Source organism: Ostrea edulis, chromosome 4, assembly GCF_947568905.1.
Source record: "Ostrea edulis chromosome 4, xbOstEdul1.1, whole genome shotgun sequence".
NCBI lineage: Eukaryota > Metazoa > Mollusca > Bivalvia > Ostreida > Ostreidae > Ostrea > Ostrea edulis.
Genome location: NC_079167.1, coordinates 80,836,150 through 80,858,837, shown reverse-complemented (window position 1 = coordinate 80,858,837; position 22,688 = coordinate 80,836,150). Strand labels below are relative to the sequence as shown.

The window sequence follows — 22,688 nt, the reverse complement described above, 5'->3', positions numbered from 1 at the left end:
TGCGAACTGTCAGATATATGGCTATGGTGTATACCGGTATTGCGTACTGTCAGATACATGGCTATGATGTATACCGGTATTGTGCACTGTCAGATACATGGCTATGATGTATACCGGTATTGCGAACTGTCAGATACATGACTATGGTGTATAACGGTATTGCGTACTGTCAGATACATGACTATGATGTATACCGGTATTGTGCACTGTCAGATACATGGCTATGATGTATACCGGTATTGCGAACTGTCAGATACATGACTATGATGTATACCGGTATTGCGTACTGTTGCTGTCAGATACATGACTATGGTGTATACCGGTATTGCGTACTGTTACTGTCAGATACATGACTATGGTGTATACCGGTATTGCGTACTGTCAGAGACATGACTATGATGTATACCGGTATTGCGTACTGTTGCTGTCAGATACATGACTATGGTGTATACCGGTATTGCGTACTGTTACTGTCAGATACATGACTATGGTGTATAACGGTATTGCGTACTGTCAGATATATGACTATGATGTATACCGGTATTGTGTACTGTCAGATACATGACTATGGTGTATACCGGTATTGCGTACTGTCAGAGACATGACTATGGTGTATACCGGTATTGCGTACTGTTACTGTTATGATGCAAGTTGTTGTTTGGAGTTTTTGAAACACGTCCATGAATACAAATATGTCTGGGTGTGGGGAATAGAACTATAATGGGCACGAGAAGACCCATTTGTAGTGCGCTGTCCAAATTTGTGATGGAAACCTAGTCTGTATATATGTGAAAAGAAAGGCGAAATTAGTATCATTTCACTAAACAACAACAAAAGATAACAACATATTAGATAAACAGATTTATTACAAGTGTTTTCTACATGTTTATAAAAATATTCTTCTCCTGATCATAACTTTACAGAAATCAACAATCTTACAATAATTTATATACAACAAAAGTGTGTAAGTACATAGTACAATATGATTTTATCAATTAGTAAGTACATGTACATTGTTTTCTTAAGTATACTGGCCCCTTTGCTAAATTTGAACAAGGTTGAACACATTCACAAGAAACGATGACAGATTCGCAGGAAGACTGAATGCACAATGTAACGGAAGTCAGGTAAATTTGGCGCATTGGAAATATTGGCTTCTTTTTGGCGAATGAGGAAATTTCATAAAAATTAAAAGTGCCAAAATTTTAATTTTTCTATATTATGATATTGATCACTGTTCGATATCTTCACTTTCATTCACTTAAATGAAATGGCGCCAAAGGATAAAGCGGAAAGATTTCAAAATTAGTCTTTTTCCCCAGAAAAAATCCTCTAGATATTCCCTGCGCAAAAATTACCCGATATACGTCAGAAGTTTGTAAGTAACCGTACATCCGTACGTCAAGCCGCTACATGTTAGATATATGCAAGTAATCGTATGTCAGATCTTTAACCGCTATGTCAGATCTTTAAGTAACCGTATAAACGTACATCAGGCAGCTATGTCAGATCTTTAAGTAACCGTACGTCAGGCCGCTATGTCAGATCTTTATGTAACCGTACGTCAGGCCGCTATGTCAGATCTTTAAGTAATAACCGTATGCTATGTCAGATCTTTAAGTAACCGTGCATCAGGCCGCTATGTCAGATCTTTATATAACCGTACGTCAGGCCGCTATGTCAGATCTTTAAGTAATAACCGTATGCTATGTCAGATCTTTAAGTAACCGTGCATCAGGCCGCTATGTCAGATCTTTATATAACCGTACGTCAGGCCGCTATGTCAGATCTTTAAGTAATAACCGTATGCTATGTCAGATCTTTAAGTAACCGTACGTCAGGCCGCTATGTCAGATCTTTAAGTAACCGTACGTCAGGCCGCTTTGTCAGATCTTTAAGTAACCGTACGTCAGGCCGCTATGTCAGAAGATATACTAGTGTAATCACATTACAAACAAAACACATACTCTTTTATAAAAGGAACACACATGTGTAGTGTTAGCGTCGGACTGAGATTAATTAAATGAAAACTCGTCTCGCCTGAGTACCACGTTCAGAAGTTTGTAGCATAAGACTAGTAGAATTTCCAAAACATGACTCTTTTCCATCGTTGAAATAATTAGAATTCGTATTAAAGCCTAGAGTTCATGTCTTGCCCCCCCCCCCCCCCCCCCCCCCCGATGTATATAGACCATAGAAATAATTAGAATTCGTATTAAATAATTAGAATTCGTATTAAAGTCTAGAGTTCATGTCTTGTTCCCCCCCCCCCCCCCCGATGTATAGACCATAGAAATAATTAGAATTCGTATTAAAGCCTAGAGTTCATGTCTTGTTCCCCCCCCCCCCCCCGATGTATAGACCATAGAAATAATTAGAATTCGTATTAAAGCCTAGAGTTCATGTCTTGTTTTCAGTCACACACCCCCCCACCCACCCCCAGATGTATAGACCATAGAAATAATTAGAATTCGTATTAAATAATTAGAATTCGTATTAAAACCTAGAGTTTATGTCTTGTTTTTAGTTTTTTCCCAGATGTATAGACCATTTTACAATAGGCAACATCAATGACCTTCACTTTATGAAAGAAATGAAATTGATCAATCACAGAGAAGTATTACCCAGAGTTCAGAGTTCAATTTGATGGCAATCAAAAACTTCACGGACATCTCCTGGAAACCGCTAAACCACGCACAATTTATTTATACAGATAGAGATTCATGGATTCCTTTCGACACATATGACTGTCACAACTAAACCTATGACTGTTACCACTATGATGGTGATCAACACCAGCAGCCATTTGTTGTTCCGCGCCAAGTGTTTCATTCTCATTCTTTTCGTGACGACTCGGAATTCACTGGCCTGAAATCATACAAAAACATATAAGTATCTATCTATCTGTCTGTCTGTCTATAATTCAAAGATAAATAAAAAAAAAAACCAAAAAAAAACCCCATAACAAACCCGATCCTGTAGTTTTTCTGCTAACTTCTCCATGTCCTCTAAGTTATCTGATCGTTCCAGCAGTTTCTGCATATTGTCTCCCAGAATGCCCACGAGCTCATTAATCTGAGTCTGGATCCTCTGAAGATCAGCGGCATTCTGCTGATCCTCGAGCTCGGGATTCTGTATATTGAGCTCAAAAAAATAAATAAAAAAATATCACACTGAAGTCCACTGTATGTCTATTTCCGGTATATTTCTCCAATCTTTCTGATTAAGAAATTACTAAGAGCTTTATTGATGATGTTACGTCATCAGAACTGCCCGAAAGGTCTTGGCACTGGATATTTGGGGACATATTTAAGTAAATGTGTAGAAGACCTTACTTCCGGTCATCATTTGAAGGAAAAACAAAAATGTTTTGAGTCTCATCAGGCCATGCAAGAATGCGGGAGCATTCATGAAAATAATGTTCTTTGGAATAGATGATTTGGATCGTAGAAAAACTTGCCAGGTATAAAAGAGACCTACTGCACAGCTCAGATGCATTGTTTTTAAGATAAGGGTCGGTCAATTTACCTTGAGATGGTTGATTTGGTTGACACAGTTTAGAATAACTAACGACCTTCACATGGCTCCAATCTTTATTATGTTCACAAGATTTTAATAAAGATACAGGTACCAATACTACGGTATTCTATGAATGAAATGAAACACAAAGCTCGGTAAGACAGGTATCCAAAAACAGCGGTGGTAGAGATGTAAATGGAAATAGTTTCAAAACACAGCCTGTCTTATACCAATTCTTGGATCTGAAAATCAAAACTACCTGTAGTACTAGTGTTCTACACATTATTACGTAGTACAATGAATTAGTGTGATGGGTCCTTATTCCTAGACTTTAGTGTTGTACACATTATTACGTAGTACAATGAATTAGTGTGATGGGTCCTTATTCTTAGACTTTAGTGTTCTACACATTATTACGTAGTACAATGAATTAGTGAGATAGATCCTTATTCCTAGACTTTCCCGACTACATGTTTAAAAGGCGCGTGCAAAATGCATCTTCTGGGATGAAATCAAATAGTTTACGGTACATTGTACGAGTCTGTGTGATTATAACGCTATCATACTGCTACATTAATGATGTTAGTGTGGAAACAAATTAAAAAATCTAAACTACTAGTGTACCTGTAAATACCTTTCTTGTGATTCGATTTTATTTACTACATTTTTAAAAGTAGATTTTACAGGGGGGAGGGGGTCGGGTCCGCTCTAGAGATCAAATATGCAATGTTTCAAAAGATAAAATGAAAGCATTTCTGGACATTATTTGTTTTTACAGGGCGCATAGCATAACCATATGTATTTTGGATCAGCTCTTTGCACGAATAAGGCATGTCCTAATTCGCTCCACTTTTAACAGTGATTGGCAAGCCTAAAAACCAAAAAACATGTAGTCTGCGTTGTAAATACGTTTGTATATTAGTGTAGTTGTAGTGCTAGATGTATTTATATGTTGTTTTTGTTATTATTCTCTGTTGATATTGGCCACATTATGTAATTCTTTTCGTTTGTCCTGAAGAAGGGACCGAAAATTTGACAATCTGGTTGTTCGTGTCGTTGGTCATTTTAGTGCTTTGTGTGTGTGTGTGTGTGTATATATATATATATATATATATATATATATATATTCATTGATTATACTGAATAAGAAATAATTCGATACTCATCTTTAAATAAAAAGAATTGCCCAATGTTGTGTGGTATTAGGCTTTGATTTTTAATTTTCTCAAGAGCTTCAGAGGGGCTTCACTTAGTAGGTCCCAGAACCTCTGTCTTCTAGGTGCCCCCCCCCCCCCCCCCCCTAATTTCAAATATGTCTTGGGTAGGTTAGGGACAAAATAATTAAAATTAATATCAAAGCAACACAGGCACATAGTATCGTTTTTTCAAAGTGGGGGATGGGCAGCCAGAGGAAAAGTTGACTTCACAATTGTCAAAAATCGAGCATTCTTCTTCCCTACATGAGTTTCACCAATCCTTCTCTGCCCACCCCCCTACGTGCCTGTGTAAGAAATCAAATATTAAATTGTCAATATATTGTTATACAATGTAACGGGAGTAAATCAGTAATCATTAATGATTGGTTTAAAAATATACACAAATAGGGTGACTCCGCGGTATTATTGTAAGATAGGAAAATAAATCATTTGCTGCCCTCTCCCCTATTGAAATGGCTGTCCCCGATTCTTCTTATATCCACATTCTGAGTTATTCTTGTTTATAGATAATTGACTTTGACTCAACTTGGTTTTGCGTTCTCCCATTTGTGGAACTTACAGACAACATGAAATTTGAGTGAGGACTGGGTATTTTTTTCTTGAACAAATAACTTTAAACAAATTAAAGGCTGTGGTAAGATTATGCCAGAATCTGTATTTGCAATCCTTGAGCCTAATCATTATTATTACACACAATGCATGTGACTTTCCTAATGGCATCGTGATCATATGGTATGTTTTAACAAAATTTCCGATCGAACTTTCAAATAATCCTAACCCATGTACATATATACTATATACAATGTATGATATGATATGTGTGCATATATACTATATATAATATGCTATCGTGAAATATAACAGATTAGACTTACCTGTACCCCCGCGTCCTCTCTGGCCATACTTTCTGTTTTATAAAAATAGATCACATTGAAAGTAGCGGTATTTCCTTATTGATCAGCTCAAACCGAAAGGAACACAACGTGGCGCTAGTTACGGCGCTTAGATTGTTATCAATATTATTTTTTTAAATATATATATATATTCATTTATTTCCCAGAGCCTACTCTATAACAATTTTAAAATAAGTAACTAATATAATAGGGCAGCTGCCAGGGATGGGGCCCTGACTAAGCTCCCTCAATATATAACAAAGTTTTTACTAAAGTACCACGCAGGGTACATATTAACTAATTTAGATGTACATTCATTGAATACATAAATTTCATTGCATGTCAGAGTAATATTGTCACAGTTGACATTTAAATGTATAGGTTATAAATTATTCATATTGTATGATGATCAATGTAACAAGGAGTTAGTAGATTACAACAGTGCCATAATGTTAGATATAATAAAGCTAGGGATTTTCTTAAAACATAATACCACTCATGCTGCCTCAGGGTCCACACACACAGAAACTAGAGTCCAGGGATGACCCTAGGGCAGCCTAGCCGGGAGACCATTTTCTCCCAGTAGAGGAGGATTTATATCATACGTAAAACTACATTTACATAATTAAGTACATGTTGTACGTGAACTATGTATACATATCGATTACAAATAAATACAGACATATAATAGTAAGAAATATATATATATATATATATATATATATATATATATATATATATATATATATATTATATATATATATATATATATATATATATATATATATAAATTAAAAGTATGTTACAATACTGATAATGTCTCGCACATTAATTTAATTTTATTAAAGTTTATCCGAAATTCCTAACATAATGTCTATATAATTCGAGTTATGTGTGTTACCAGTCTGATTAAAACCAACCCCCCTTCTCCTATCGTCAGGAGAAGGGGGGGGGGGCTGGTTTTAATCAGACTGGAGTGTTACATTTCTTAAGTACTTTATGATATGTTAGCAATTCATATTTTATATGTTGTTTAACTCTTTCTTGTGTTTCATTTTTGCTATTGAGTCTACATAACATTTTGAATTTGTATATACGATAAGCAATGAAAGAAATTAAAATATTAAGAACTGATATTTTGTCATTTGTTTCCTGATAGAAGCCAATAACAATATGTTTCCAGCTAATTTCAAATTTTAATGAGGAACTTATCAAATTCCAAATATCTTTGACGTTTGAACAATCAAATATTAAATGTTTACAATTTTCTGTTTCATTTGGACATGAGTTGCATTTACTGCTTATATCTTGGCAGCATTTACTTAAGAATAAATTATTGCTGAGCAAGTTGTTCAGAAGTTTATAGTTGAAATCCGCAACCTTTTTATCAAAAATATTTGCAATTTTATGTCTATATATTTTTACCCATGATGATTTACACTGAATATGAAATTCTCTTTCATAGAATGATTGATAAATAGGTGTACGTGATTTTTTATTGCATAAAATTTTGTAAAATATTTTTGAAATACCTTTGCTTAAGTCTAATAGTTTGTTACCGTACTGAAAGCGAGGGATTATTGGAGAGTTTGTGATAAATGGAACAATTAAAGATCATATTTGTTTATAAATTCTCTAAAGACTGAATATAAAATCTTATATTGGCAAATCCAATTACTTTTGTATTTTAAATTATCAAGAAACCATTTAGCAAGTTTTAGACCACTTGAGTCACATATATCTTTGACACAGAGCAGATTACTTTTAATCCAATCAGGGAAATATAATGACTTACCTTTAAATGTGAATAATTTATTATTCCATATTGGTTGTTGTAAGAATTCTGTAGCTGATAAATGCATTTGTCTCTGTTTACATTTATTGTAACATATAAAAATTTGTTGATAGAAAATTGGAAATTTTTTGATTAAGCCATGATTTTTCAAATCTGTTTCATTGGTAATTAGAATATATTTAAAGTAAATATTATTTTTCAGACATAAGGATTCTACATATGACTTTAATTTTCCCTTTGAATTTAGTAAATTTTTCAACCCAAGATGCTTTTATTGACATTAATTTTGACTCAATGTCTATCACACCAATACCTCCTTCATTAATGCTACGTATTAAAGTATTTCGTTTTATACGATCTGTTTTATTCCATAGGAACTTAAATATAAGTCTATTCATTGTTTTTATTTCTTCATTGCATGGTAAAGAGAGAACAGAGATTCTATATAAAATCTTAGATAGAGCTAACGTGTTGATCACGCAAGTTTTTCCAAAAAGAGTGAGGTTGTTTTCCAAGCCTCAAAAAGTTTTTCCATGTCTTTTATACAATTCAAAATATTATTTTTATAACAAAGTGTTTTATCATGACCGATGTAGATTCCTAAAGTTTTTACACAAGAGGAATTTATATTTATTCCACAAATGTTATCCGTATAATTACGTTTTAGGTTTCCCATTAAGATACTTTCCGATTTGGATGTGTTAAGAATCATTCCCGAAACGGAGCTAAATTTATTTATGATATCTAGAGCATTATTCATTGAGACTTCATCTTTTAAAGGGAGTGTACAGTCATCTGCATGTTGGACAATATTTTGTTATCAATATTTTGCATTATAAATCAAAATATAAACTTGCTCAAGTCTTTATGTTGTTTTTATTCCTTTATCATTTCGTCCAAATTTTACTGTGTAATTTCAGAAGTCTAAATATCTGCTCTCTACCATACTCAAATGTCACCAAACATAGATGTCATTATTAAAAAGTATTACAGAGAGCACTTATTAAACATAAGAGACTAGAGCAAGTCTAATCAAAATATGGTAAAGTAATTTTATTCATAAACGTGATTGAAGATTATTGTGTTTCTAATTAAAAAAAATAAATAAAAGGAAATAAAATAAGAATAAATAAATGAGTAAAATATTCTGGGACTGTAACGTCGTGTAAAATTTCAGAAATTCAAGGATTCATTTTGAGAATAAAAATACAAAATTTTGATTTGCTAATCGGCTGAGTAGCGATCGTTCCTTCGCCGAGTGTCCGGTATTAGATCGGAGGTTCCGCGTCACGGTAAACGTCGGCGCGATTTTTTGAATCACACACAATTTACAATATTCTTTTGAATGCGTGAAAAAAGTGGAAATTACTCAGAACGAATTCTAAATATAAACTAATAACTCCGACTGTTCCAAGTATCATTGTGTAGTGGAAGAGTCTTCTTCACCAAGGTTAATGGACGAAATTGTTTTTTCCCCTTTATCTTTAAACACAAATTTGTCTGTTCAAATTTAAAACGGAGCGAAACCACTAGCAAGTGCAGAAAGGCGAAAATAATACGGGGTGAAAATAACCCTGTATACGGTATTTCAAATATAGTTTGAATAGGCGACATCACCCATTTGAATAAGAGACATTAGTTATTTTAAGGACTGATATTAACTTTTCGAAATGAATGGATGATATCACTTACAGGAATAGGTGTTATCACTAGTACTATTCGTATATATAATATTTCTTAATGGAAATGAATACCAAATTGACTTTTCATATCGAACCACACTGCACGTTTACTTTGATGAAAGGTGAAGATAACAAACAGTGGTCAATCTCATAAAAGAGTTTATCTAATATGGATAAACCGGGTTATTTCGTGCAGCTTTATCTTGATTAAATTAGAAATGCATAGGGTTCGTCGTACGAAATTCCTATTTTCATTTCTGCGCGCATGTCATAGATTACTCCTTTTCATTTCGTCATTCGAACAGAACAGAAGCTAAAAATCTTTACACCCACCCTCCCTCTTCCCCTCAATTTTCATGTCCCTTAGTATCTCTGTTAATTTCGTAATGCTGTGTGTTCTTCGGTTGTCGTTTCCGGTTTGTTAATTTCTCGTTTCAGCGTCATGGCGTGGATCAATGCAGGCGGAGGTTCATCGACTGTGGATGTGCATTGCAGACTTCCAAAAATTCTTGCCCTGAGTGATTGTTGACTGTTAGGCATAATTTTGCATAGAATGCTGTCACCGGGGGGTACTGTTTTTTCCAGGCTCCCTTGGATCAAGATGGTATTTCTATTGCTTAATATCTATATTCATTTATCTTATGCTGCCATATTATCATCATCGGCCCATACATTGTATTATATTTGTACTTTCTCCAATGTATCATTGAATGGCCAGGACAAGCACTCCAAATGGAGTTTGTGTTTGACTGGATGGTATTTAAAAACAAAATTTCCCCCTTTTTAGAGGGTTTTCTGGTCAAGTTTGTGTCTCTTGTCCATGTCAAGGCAGTAACAAAATAACTCCTAATAAGCAATACAAAATAGAGAGTTAGGCAAACACGGACCCCTGGATATACTAGAGGTTGGATCAGGTGCCTAGGAGGAGTAAGCATCCCCTGTCTACCGGTCACACCCGCCGTGAGCCCTATATTTTGATAAGGTAAACGAAGTTATCCGTAGTCAAAGTCAGTGTGCCAAGGAACACATCAGGCAGCATTTGAGCCGATGATAAGCTGTATTGGCAAACTAGATCATTATAACGGCCATAAAATTTGCGAAATGCTGACTACAATCGAGACTCTTGAAACCCCTGTACCATCAACTTGTTTGTCAGTAGCTTGCCTCGATTTAAAAATTGATGATATGCGGAACAAGCTCTTGCATATTGAATCAGTTGATATATAAACACCATATGCAGGTGATAATGAAATATTGCTACATAGATATGTGAAGTTAACGATGGAGTAGCTGAAATCATCCCGTTTGTATTAAGGTTGAGTTGTTAGTTTGCCGTTAATATCTATTTCCAATAAAAATATCTATGAGTATGAAGCAGAAGTGGACGCCTCTGTGGTGTATTTTATTTCGAGTTCACAGGGATATACCGAATCGACATTTTAATGAAAATTATTATTGTTAAGGTAGACCTATACTCGGCCTTAAATGGACTCAATTATGGAAAAAATGCCTTTATAAGATAGATATATATTCCAGTTATAGATAAACATTGAAAAATATATATGTCAACATGCTAATTTCATTGTTATTGCTTCTCAAACGTAAGCACCCCATCCACATATAAACAGCATTAATGAAAATGTATTCCTCCTTCTTATTTTTCTTAATAATTATTATTTTTCCAAAACAAATGAGCTGTAATAAGCAACATAGACTATATACCCATTTTTTAATGATATGCAATCATTTATTTTAATAAATGTGAATAACTATTTTCATAATGTACACTTTGTGAGCCCACACATGTTAAAAGAAATACTGTTGAAAATGCCATTTGATGTCAATATTGGTCTTTTCCCCCAATTTTTATGGACTAAACCTTGAATAAATTGTTTCTAATTTACAGATTATTATCTCAGAAAAAGGATTTGCGTAAGAAAATCATATGTTGACGTATCATTTTAAAAGCTATAAGCTCTATAACAAGTACACCCCCCCCCCCCAAAAAAAAATCTTGAATTAAACATTATCATATTTTCATACGTCATGTGAAATTTAAGTATATTTACAACTTTGGATAATAATTTGAACTATGTTAAACTATAACTATTATAGATACATGTGGTTTGCAATTAGATTTTACATTTTATCTGAAAACAAATCATTCTAGAAGAGGGTATTCACAATGTGAATGTAAAACGAAAGTAACAAACTGAATTTTGATAGTTTTGCTATTATGATTAATGCATGTGTGTAATGTGTGTTATATATTTTATCATGGAATCATTTGCATGTACATAAATTGGATATACGTACATGTACACCACTTACGCCGATCTATGTAGATACAATCTCAATAAGGAACTACACTGTAGTCGCGTTATACAGATGCCGCCCCAATAAATTTGAAAAACAGGAGAGGGGATGAGGAAAAAATGACAACTTTATGACGGTCGATGAAATAAAACAAATTATTTGTAGCCATTCTTTGAAGCTTGCGCCGTTCTTTGAAGCTTGTGTAAATATCTGCAACATTGGAGCAGCGAACACAACTACATCTGTGGTCACTAGAGCAGCGAAATGTGAACTTTTATTTTTACACAAGCTTACCATGTATTTGTTCATGATAATTTGGATTCAACAGCTGCGTAGTTTTGAATTAGCAATTATTACGCTCGAGAATTTTTTATTCATATGGAGACGTCACCATTGCTGGTGAGAGGCTGCAAAACTTAGGCCTATGCTCGACGCCGACGGTCTTTCAGTAGGGATTTTTAGCGTGTCACACCTGCTGTGACACGGGGCCTCTGTTTTTGTGGTCTCATCCGATGGACCGTCCCATTTAGTCGGCTCTTGCGACAAGCATGGGGTACTGAGGACCTACTTTCACCCGGATCGTCACAAAAGAAATAATATTGTTATTATGATGCTGGTGGAAATATGAATTGGTCCCCCTTTCCCATCCGTCTCTCCAACTTTCTGATGCCCGCGTAATTCCATATGTTGAACATGGATCATTGTAAAACTTTTACATACATGAATAGTCAATGTATCTCACGTACGCCCTCATCCGCCAAAATGTTGTCTGTTCTCCAACCGATTTTTATCTAAAGCTTGAATCATCTTTAGCCCCCCCCCCTTTTTTTTTTAAAAATGCATTGTACAAAATTTGACCACAGCTGATAAGAACGCCTTGGAAGGAATCAATATCGGACAATCATATCGCCATGTAAAAATCAAACTGTTATCTTTGAAATACCACATTTCGGAAAACGGACGCGTGGTTCCGCATTTACATTTGACTGTGACGTAGGCCGTGTATAGGTCTACTTTAATACATATTAAAACGTCGTCGATAAATCTAAATGCCGAATTGAAGGCAAGAGCAAGATATTTTTTTCTTCTCGCGTAAAAGTTTTTTGAATAAATTCTGTTTCATAAGAATATAAAACCAGGTCACTTAACAAAGGAGCACATTTCGTGCCCATGAGAATTCGAACAAACTGTTGAAAGACATGATCGCCAAAGACTATGAAAATATTGTCAATGAGGAACTCCAGCATATTTTTTATTTAAAAACTTCAGAATACTTATGCGTGGAATCAGAGAGGTGTTTAAAAAAGTAATTTCTGGATGACTGATCACTAGATATGAATATTTCCGTTTTCCATTTTTGTTGAAGAAGCAACTGTTTGTGATGTCTAAAATTCTAGTCTTTAATTTATCGTGTACAAGTTCTTTTTAGAATCCACATTTGATTGAACCCACGTCTGGCATATGTAGTGGCACAGTACGTTTCTCCTATTGATAAATTCACAAGAGAAAAGCTTTATTTTATTGTAATTTTGTTTACAACAGCCAACCAGAAAAGGACGAGTAACAGTAATCGTTACTTATAATGTCGCCGCTCGAGGAGTGTTTCGAGCTGGTGCGGATGAAGGCAACGTCCCTAGCATTCATTAATGCAACCACTGTTGAACTCACTATATCAACTTCTTCAAGGCCAAGGGTGTTACATTGAGTTATCCCAAGAACTGCAGAATTATGGATGATTTCAGTATGCATGACGCCTCTTGGCCCGCAGACAATCGTCCATGAAAATACATATAGTCCTGACACGGGGGCCGTAAATATCCCTGTGTAGTGATTGTAACACTGCATACTGTTTGTCCCGACGGCATCAAAAATGACTGTGTGGTGGGAGCCCGGGGATACCTCGTACTGGGACAAGTAAGCATAAAACGCGGGCACTGTCTGGGTCGCGGACTCTGTGGAAGAATATATATATGTACATAGATAATCACTTTTCACAAAGTTTAGGTTTGGTTTACGTCCCGTCGAGAATTTTTCACTCATATTGAGACGTGAAGTACAACAGATTTAGACTTACGCTTACCGCCCAGGGCTGTAGCGGTGAGGGTTCTATAACGTGCCAACGGCAGTGACACGGTCCCCGTTTTAAGGTCGGGTCCAAAAGACTCGTGATTCTCGCTTTTATTAATTGATTGTATATTGTTTATTGTCCCGCTTGAGAAATTTTCACTCATACTAACAACTCAACTTTATGAGAAACGGAATGATTTTGAACAGCTTCTCCATCGTCAACTTCCCATATTCATGTAGCAATATTCCATTATCATCTGTATTTGGTGTTTATATTTAACATATTATGTTACAGGGATTTTCCTGATCAAGATATAGGGCTCACGGCGGATGTGATCGGTCAACAGGGCATGCTTACTCCTCCTAGGCACCTGATCCCACCTCTGGTATATCCAGGGGGTCCGTGTTTGCCCAACTCTCTATTTTGTATTCTTATAGGAGTGATAAGATTGATCACTGTTCTTTATCTTCACATTTCATAGAGACGTCACCATTGTCGGTGAAGTGCTGCAAAATTAGGCCTATGCTATATGTAGGCGCTTATGGCCTTTGAGCAGGGAGGGATCTTTATCGTGCCACACCTGCTGATACGGGATCTCGGTTTTTGCGGTCTCATCTGAAGGACCGCCCCATTTAGTCGCACCGTACGACAATCAATGGGTACTGAGGATCTATTCTAACACGAATCCCCACGGGAACAAGTCTGGTAGAGGCTTTTCTGCTCGATTATGGATTTAGGTTTTCTTACTAGTATGCGATTGTAGAGAAGATTTTTGAAAATTGGAGAATCTGTGACAGTGTTTGCTTAGCCCTCAGCCCCCCCCCCCCCTTCCGGGATGCATGAATTCTGAAATTTATGTATTTTTTCCCTCGACTCAAAGATGCTTCATATTCTCGACTCAAAGATGCTTCATATTAACAAAAAGAAAGAATGGGAAGGGTTATGATCTAGAGGAGGTTAAAATGTTCAATCTTTAACGGATGATGCGTGGTGGACGACGGACGCTAAACAGTAGGAATATAAGGTCACATTAGTAACTCAAGGCATGTTTTAGAGTGGAGAATATATTTCTATGAATATAACGGAACCTCATTACAATGGATTTTAGATGGAGTTTGGTAAAACAGATACCGTGGTAGTGTTCATACAAGTACATGTAATTCATGTAAAACACGTATTCAGAACTAGATTTAAATGGATTCGGTAAGAAAGGAACACGTGAATGATCGTGAGAACTTTGTAGACCATTCTGAGACTGCAGTGTGTCTTACTTGTGGTTGTGGTCGGATTGGAGTACCTTTTGTTGCTGGCTGACCTGAGGTTCCACAAATGTAAATTTCGTTTTTGAGTGTCATTCCCGGTGGTCAAACTTGTCGCGACAGTACCTTGCTCTTCAATCTGTCCAATACACATGCGTGATTAAACTATTTACGATTAGCAGAGAACAATAACACAATAAGCCGTGTATAGGTCTACTTTAATACATATTAAAACGTCGTCGATAAATCTAAATGCCGAATTGAAGGCAAGAGCAAGATATTTTTTTCTTCTCGCGTAAAAGTTTTTTGAATAAATTCTGTTTCATAAGAATATAAAACCAGGTCACTTAACAAAGGAGCACATTTCGTGCCCATGAGAATTCGAACAAACTGTTGAAAGACATGATCGCCAAAGACTATGAAAATATTGTCAATGAGGAACTCCAGCATATTTTTTATTTAAAAACTTCAGAATACTTATGCGTGGAATCAGAGAGGTGTTTAAAAAAGTAATTTCTGGATGACTGATCACTAGATATGAATATTTCCGTTTTCCATTTTTGTTGAAGAAGCAACTGTTTGTGATGTCTAAAATTCTAGTCTTTAATTTATCGTGTACAAGATCGTGAGAACTTTGTAGACCATTCTGAGACTGCAGTGTGTCTTACTTGTGGTTGTGGTCGGATTGGAGTACCTTTTGTTGCTGGCTGACCTGAGGTTCCACAAATGTAAATTTCGTTTTTGAGTGTCATTCCCGGTGGTCAAACTTGTCGCGACAGTACCTTGCTCTTCAATCTGTCCAATACACATGCGTGATTAAACTATTTACGATTAGCAGAGAACAATAACACAATAAATGAAATCAGAACAACAATAAAAACAAACCTGATAAAGACAACATTAATACCATGAATAATAATAAAATCAATAATAATAATGACAAAAACAATAATAAAGTCAATAACAAACACTATAAAAACAACAATAAAACAAAACTGATAAAGATAACATTAATACCATGAATAATAATAAAATCAATAATAATAATGACAAAAAACAATAATAAAGTCAATAACAAACACTATAAAAACAACAATAAAACAAACCTGATAAAGACAACATTAATACCATGAATAATAATAAAATTTAATGATGATAATAATAATAATAAAGTCAATAACAAAAACAACAGCGATAATGATAAAGAACAATGACAACAGGAAGAACAGCATACCTTTTGAATTTGTTTTGGGATCTCATTTTCACCCGTCACGTGATTCTCCGTCATTCTGCTCTCCAGATGAAGAATGGTCTGACCTTGTATTTTTACTTTTTCTTCCAAGATGGTCATTTTTCCTTGATAAGTCTCGACCATCTTTTCTAGTCTTGCTAAACGTTCCATACACACCTCATTTTGAGCAAGTACACAGGCTACAGATACTGGAAAATAAAAAGCAATGAAGCTTTCAATTAGATTCATTCTCAAAAGAGAAGTACATGTACAAGATAAACTACTATGTGCACTAGTACTTGTGTACTATATATAAGATCTTATCAGACACGACATAGTCTATCTATGGGAAAGAACACTCCCTCTTGAGCAGTCAATATTGGAATAATGGACAACGGGCAGTATAAAGTAGGCTAGTAAAAGAATTGCCAATCAAAGCGTTGAATTTACTGACAACTATATATTTAATAAATTTGTTGCAAAACGTTCCCCAAAATTAACAGCATAAAAACGTATGACTTCCACACTTACACGATCAATCCTCATGATAGATTAACAACATGGCATTTTGAAATTATCAACAGCGGTTTCATCAATAAAAATTGAACATTCATATCTTGTGATCAGTCACCCAAACCTTACTTTGTTAACACCATTCTTATTATACGCACACTTACTCTGAAGCCGATATTCAATAGTCGGTTGGAATACCCATGGACATAAATTGTGCTGCTTTATTTGTTTGTATTCTTGTGAAGCAAAATTTATTAACAAAAACTGAGAAAAAATAATACAGTGATCAATCTCATAACTCATATAAAGAATACAGAAGAAAGGGTAAGGTACCAGAGGTGGGATCAGGTGCCTAGGAGAAGCATTCCCTGTCGACCACCCCACTGTGAGCTCTATATCTTGATCGGGTAAATGGAGTAATCCATGTAGTCAAAATCAGTGTGTAAAAAAACTGCTTTAGTTGCTAAGAAACATGACAGACAGCATTTTATCCAATGACAGGTAGGTTGTTTTGGTAATTATATCGTTAAAACAACCATGATTAAATTTGCGAAATGCTGACGTCAAAAGTGACTGTTGAAACTCTGTAACATAAATATGTTTGTCAGTGACTTGCTTTTGTTTAAAAACTGATCATGCGCAAAACAAGGAATTACATTTCGAATCGGCTGAGATACAGTACATAAGTACCACACACAGGTGATAATGGAATATTGCTACATAAATATGGGAAGTTGATGATGAAGAAGCTGAAATTATCCCGTTTGTCAAATTGAGTTGTTAGTTTAACATCCATGTTCAATAAAATATCCACGTTTGAAGCACGTGCGGAAGACTGCAGTGTCATTTTCTGCATTTGCCAGTCCAATATATCGAAGTGAGCTACGATAAAAATCCACAGTCTTAGGCATCTTTGCATACTTTACGTTGACGGCAAACTGATAATTCAACTTTATGACAAAATGAATTACCTCAGCTTTGCAATCGTCAACTCTCTATTTATACGGCGGGTGTGACCGGTCGACAGGGGATACTTACTCCTCCCAGGCACTTGACCTCACATCTGGTATATTCAGGGGTCCGTGTTTGCCCAACTCTCTATTTTGTATTCCTTATAAGTGTTATGAGATTGATCACTGTTAGTTATCTTCACCTTTCACGTTGCAAGTTTTCATTATCAACCTTATTTATCAATTTTCAATATCAAATTCACAATGCACGTCTCTCAACTGATTTGATACGGGAGAACATGCGCATAATAAATTTTTACATGTCTCAGCTGATTTGATGAGAGCATTCGTGAAATAAATGTTCAATCAGAGACAGGCTACTGACAAATATGTTAATATTACAGTGGTTTTCAACAGTCTCGTTTAAAGTCAGCTTTTCAAATTCAATGGTCGTTATATGCATTTAGTGTTCAAATACATCCTGCTATGATGTCGAATACTGTCTGATGTGTTTCATGCTAATTGTTAAACCACTCTTTACATTTCGCGGTAGCTCCGAGATAGAGCGTTCGCGTCTTGAGTTCGAGCTCCGCTCGTGACATGGCAGGGTCAAACCTAAGACGTTAACATAAGTAGTGATTGCTCCTTCGCCAAACGCTCAGCATTTAGAAGTAAGAATAACGGGTCTTTCGGATATGACCTTAAAAACGGAGGCCCCGTGTCGCGGCAGGCGTTTGCACGATAAAGAACCCTCACTACTACGACCCTGAGCGCTAAGCATAGGTCTAAACTGGTACTTCACCTACAGTTGGTGACGTCTCAATATGTGTGAAAAACTCTCAACAATCAATCAAGCAATCCTACTGATTTTCATTACGGATTACTCCGTTTACCTAATGAAGATGTAGGGCTTATGGCGGGTGTGAACAGTTAACAGTGGATGCTTACTCCTCCTAGGTACTTGATCCCATTCCACGAATCCGTGTTTGCTCTGCTCTCAATTGTATTTCTTTATAGGATTGACCACTGTCCGTCATCGTCACATTTTCCTGTTCTTTATAGGATTGACCATTGCCCGTCATCGTCACATTTTCATGAATAAGGTGAATGCTTTATAATTTTTAAAGCCGATAAATATGAATCGCTGCAATTGAAAATTACCCGGGTTGTACATAACATGGTTTAGTATAATGCAATTTTCTGTACACTAGGAAAATGTTTATCAATAATTATGTAAATTTGCTACTTGCTTTTTAGCTGACCTAATCATGAAAGTTAGTGCTACTTAACAAAAGAACAGTTGGTTACTAGCTGTTTGAAACTGTAAAAGCTAGCTTATAGTACTATTAGTAGCCTACAAGGTTTGATTTATAACCATCGACGTGAAAATATCAAATCTACACGTATTTACTACAATGGGAGTTCGCATTTCAAGATATATTTCGACTGAAGTTGCTAGCGTTTTTATGTGAAATGCAATTCATGCTACATATGTAGCTATACTGAAATCATGCCTTGTTACTAATCCTTATAATCCCTTTTGAAACCTTATATAGCTGGGTGCTAATTCTACACACACACACATATGATTTAAATATTTATACAGAGATTAGTTATCACTAGAGATTAGTTATTACTAGAGATTAGTTATTTTCACTGTAAGATATCAGATATCATGCTTAGTTTCGCCAGATACATAAACATCATTAGGCTCAATACAAAAAAGTTAAATCTTTCTGTGAAATATTCATGTCTAATTTAAAACTTTATCTATGATAAGGATTGATTGCAATATCAGAAAATACTCAGTTGTAAATTGTAAAGATTTCTTTTCAGAAATCTAACTAATATCATATAAATCTATTAAAGTTATATATATGAAGGTTTTCCCCAACCTGAAAATGATATATAAAAGATCAAATATCGTACAAGGAAAATGATATATAAAAGATCAAATATCGTACAAGGAAAATGATATATAAAAGATCAAATATCGTACAAGGAAAATGATATATAAAAGACCAAATATCGTACAAATAATATCAGCTACTTACAGGAATAAACTATGATGAATATAAAAATCTTTAGTAGGTGAGTTTATTTTCAGGAATCCGTGTTTGACCCATTCCAGATTTTGTATTCTTTATAGGATTAACAACCGTTCGTTATCTTAATCTTTTTTAATTCCATGCTTATTCAGATGGAAAGGACTAATGTACCTATTTATAGTATAGACAGTACAGCTGTTATAAGTTCGAATCTCATGTTTTGCATCATATTCAAATATGTAAATTACTCCCCGTCATGTATAAAATAAGGAATTAAACAATTCTATAATAACTACTGGAGGACATAGGTTACCCAAAACAAATGTTATAGAAAGTAAAACTATATGGAAATGTTTCAATATTGCTAAAAATTCATATCTTTCATAAACTTTTCCAATAAAACCACCTTTATTTTTGCATAATTCACAAATTTCAATGAAAAAAACTTTACCCAAGAATTGATAATCTTACAAACACGTCTTTATGTTGGTGCATTTCATGCATTAATGACCGATTCACAATGTTGTTTGTTCAGATAATGGAAAATCCCAAGTAAGCACAGCGAACTGCAACGTCATTCATGCGTCCACAATCTTTGGTATTCTGCATGTATGATCTTAAGGATTTATGTTCAATGGCCACTAGTCTTGAAAGTCAAGTGTATTGTCCATAAAACTGTACGAGTGATTGATTGTGGTATAATCAGATGGGCATGAGAATCACCCGACTTCATATAAAAACCCTGAATGAAATATTTCTGTAAACATCCAGCTGGTTCAGATTGTGAGAGGACACTTGAAAGTTAAAGTTAGTTTTCATTAAACAGTGTAAGGAGTTTAATGGCAGAAGATTTATGACATTTTCTTCTGATATAAATTCCAGTGAGACATTCATCTACTCATCGAGACACTTAACTGGCTATGGTTTTACAGTAAACTTGAAAGTTGTTGCTATTTTGTATAACAATGTTTAAGTACCAACCAAATCAAGCATAAAATGTGGATTCTGGCATGAAAATAAGCATTGAATCTCAATGTAAATCCTCCGTAAAATAACTCCAGCTGCTAAGTATTTCATAGTCAATTTGAAAATCATTAATATCATCTATGGCAATATATGCCTTAGTTCATTCCATATTTCCATCATAATTTATGTTTTATGCCATATTCTGATAAAACATATTCTCAATAAGTATGAAATACTGAAAAAAATTATGTTAGGATAACCAAAAGTTTATTTTCCAACAAAAGGGGCAGTGCAGTATTGAACCAAATATATGTTAATGGTAGCGCATAATTACCAAATGTACAGTAACAAGTGAAGATAACGAACAATGATCAATCTCATAAATCGTATAGAGAATACAAAATTGCGAGAAGGGCAAACACAGACCCCTGGACACACCAGAGGTGGGATCAGGTGTCTAGAAGGAGTAAGCACCCGCTGTTGACCAGTCACATCCGCGTGAGCCCTATATCTCAGTCAGGTAAACGAAGTGATCCGTAGTCAAAATCAGTATGATTGATTGATTGAATATTGTTTAACGTCCCTCTCGAGAATATTTCACTCATATGGAGACGTCACCACTGCCGGTGAAGGGCTGCAATACCCAGGACTATGCTCGGCGCTTATGGCCTTTGAGCAGGGAGGGAACTTTATCGTGCCACACCTGGGACCTCGGCTTTTGCGGTCTCCTCCGAAGTACCGCTCCATTTAGTCACCTCTTACGACAAGCAAGGGGTACTGAGGACCTAATCTAACCCGGATCCACACGGGAATAAAATCAGTATTTAAAGAACGGCACAACAATTGGTATGAAATACGTCCGACAGCATTTGAGCCAGTGATGGCTTGTATTTGCATTAGATGATTATAACGACCATAAAATTGCGAAATGTTAACTTTAAATGAGAATGTTGAAACCCCTGTAACATTAACTTATTCGCCAGTAGCCTGTCTCGATTTAAACCCCTGTAACATTAACTTATTCGCCAGTAGCCTGTCTCGATTTAAACCCCTGTAACATTAACTTATTCGCTAGTAGCCTGTCTCAATTTAAACCCCTGTAACATTAACTTATTCGCCAATAGCCTGTCTCGAGTTAAACCCCTGTAACATTAACTTATTCGCCAATAGCCTGTCTCGAGTTAAACCCCTGTAACATTAACTTATTCGCCAGTAACCTGTCTCGATTTAATAATTGATCGTACGCAGAACAGGCTCTCGAGTACCGCATCAAGTGAGCGACATAAAGTCCATATGCAGGTGATAATGGAATTGTGCAACACAAATAATGAAAGTTGATGGCGGAAAAGCTGAAACCATCATTCGTTATAAAGGATGAGGTGAAACAACAATTAGAATTGACCCCCTTTTCCGTGGTCAATAAAAGCAATTCTACTGTACAAAAGTTAAGAGTTTATACATAGAGGACACATACAATAGTTTCTGAATAGTTTTAATAGTTCCCTTTCTTTTTTGTCACGAGGAATGTCGAAATATCAATTGATTTGTAAACCCCATAACAGGCAGTTTTCGTCATTGTACTCCTTCATGAATAATAACAAAGTGGACGGGTATGAACACAAAGGACAACATTCACTTTAGGAATACGAATAGATTTCATGCTTCTCCTGGTTAATCACGTGACGTTATTTATTTAATTGTGTTAGAATCTTGATATTTGTTTTAAATTGAATGGAGGTTATACATGATTTTCATTGAATACATATATGCTGCATATGTGATCGGTATTTTTAATGCATGTTATTTATTCGTGGTGATGAAAGGTGAAGATACTGCTGATACATGTACCTAAACACGTTATCAAAAGCACATTCGGTCATAGATACCGCCACTGACCAAAAAAAAAATAAATAAAATAGAAATAACAAATGAACTGTACAAATCTTATTGTCATTCAAAGAGTTGCTTTCAACTAAATACGGAAATTATATTAGAACTGTTAACCGTCAACATACGTTTCGTTCAAACCCAGTATTATATTGTGATGTACTAAATATATTTTGATTTAAACATATTTTGTTAAGAAACTTAATAGGATCGGGCAACAGGCATAGCCTACGTAGACCCTCTCCCATATTAAATATATGTCACAAGTGCTCACAATAAATAAATAAATAGAAAATAAAGACATATTCTCTCCCTTTCTCAGGCTCTTGATCGAATTTGCCTTG

General features: G+C 35.3%; 1 protein-coding gene across 4 annotated transcripts; it reads right to left on the bottom strand.

Annotated features, from left to right (window-relative positions):
• Nucleotides 1–2,438: 2,438 nt before the first annotated feature.
• LOC125671431 (synaptobrevin-1-like) lies at nt 2,439–16,331 on the bottom strand. Of its 4 annotated transcripts, XM_048907173.2 has the most exons (4): nt 14,762–14,922; nt 5,612–5,643; nt 2,971–3,144; nt 2,439–2,868 (listed from the first exon to the last, which is right to left on the bottom strand). In XM_048907173.2, exons 1-4 carry the CDS (start codon nt 14,901–14,903, stop codon nt 2,722–2,724), a joined length of 495 nt encoding a protein of 164 aa, XP_048763130.2. In that variant the 5' UTR covers nt 14,904–14,922; the 3' UTR covers nt 2,439–2,721. The 4 variants fall into 4 exon arrangements, with proteins under 4 accessions (XP_048763130.2, XP_056019890.1, XP_048763129.2 ...); XM_056163915.1 differs by lacking the exons at nt 2,439–2,868; nt 2,971–3,144; nt 5,612–5,643 and adding exons at nt 3,580–3,761; nt 15,984–16,331 and having other exon boundaries at nt 14,762–14,888; XM_048907172.2 differs by lacking the exons at nt 2,439–2,868; nt 2,971–3,144; nt 5,612–5,643 and adding exons at nt 12,928–13,374; nt 15,984–16,322 and having other exon boundaries at nt 14,762–14,888.
• Nucleotides 16,332–22,688: the final 6,357 nt, after the last annotated feature.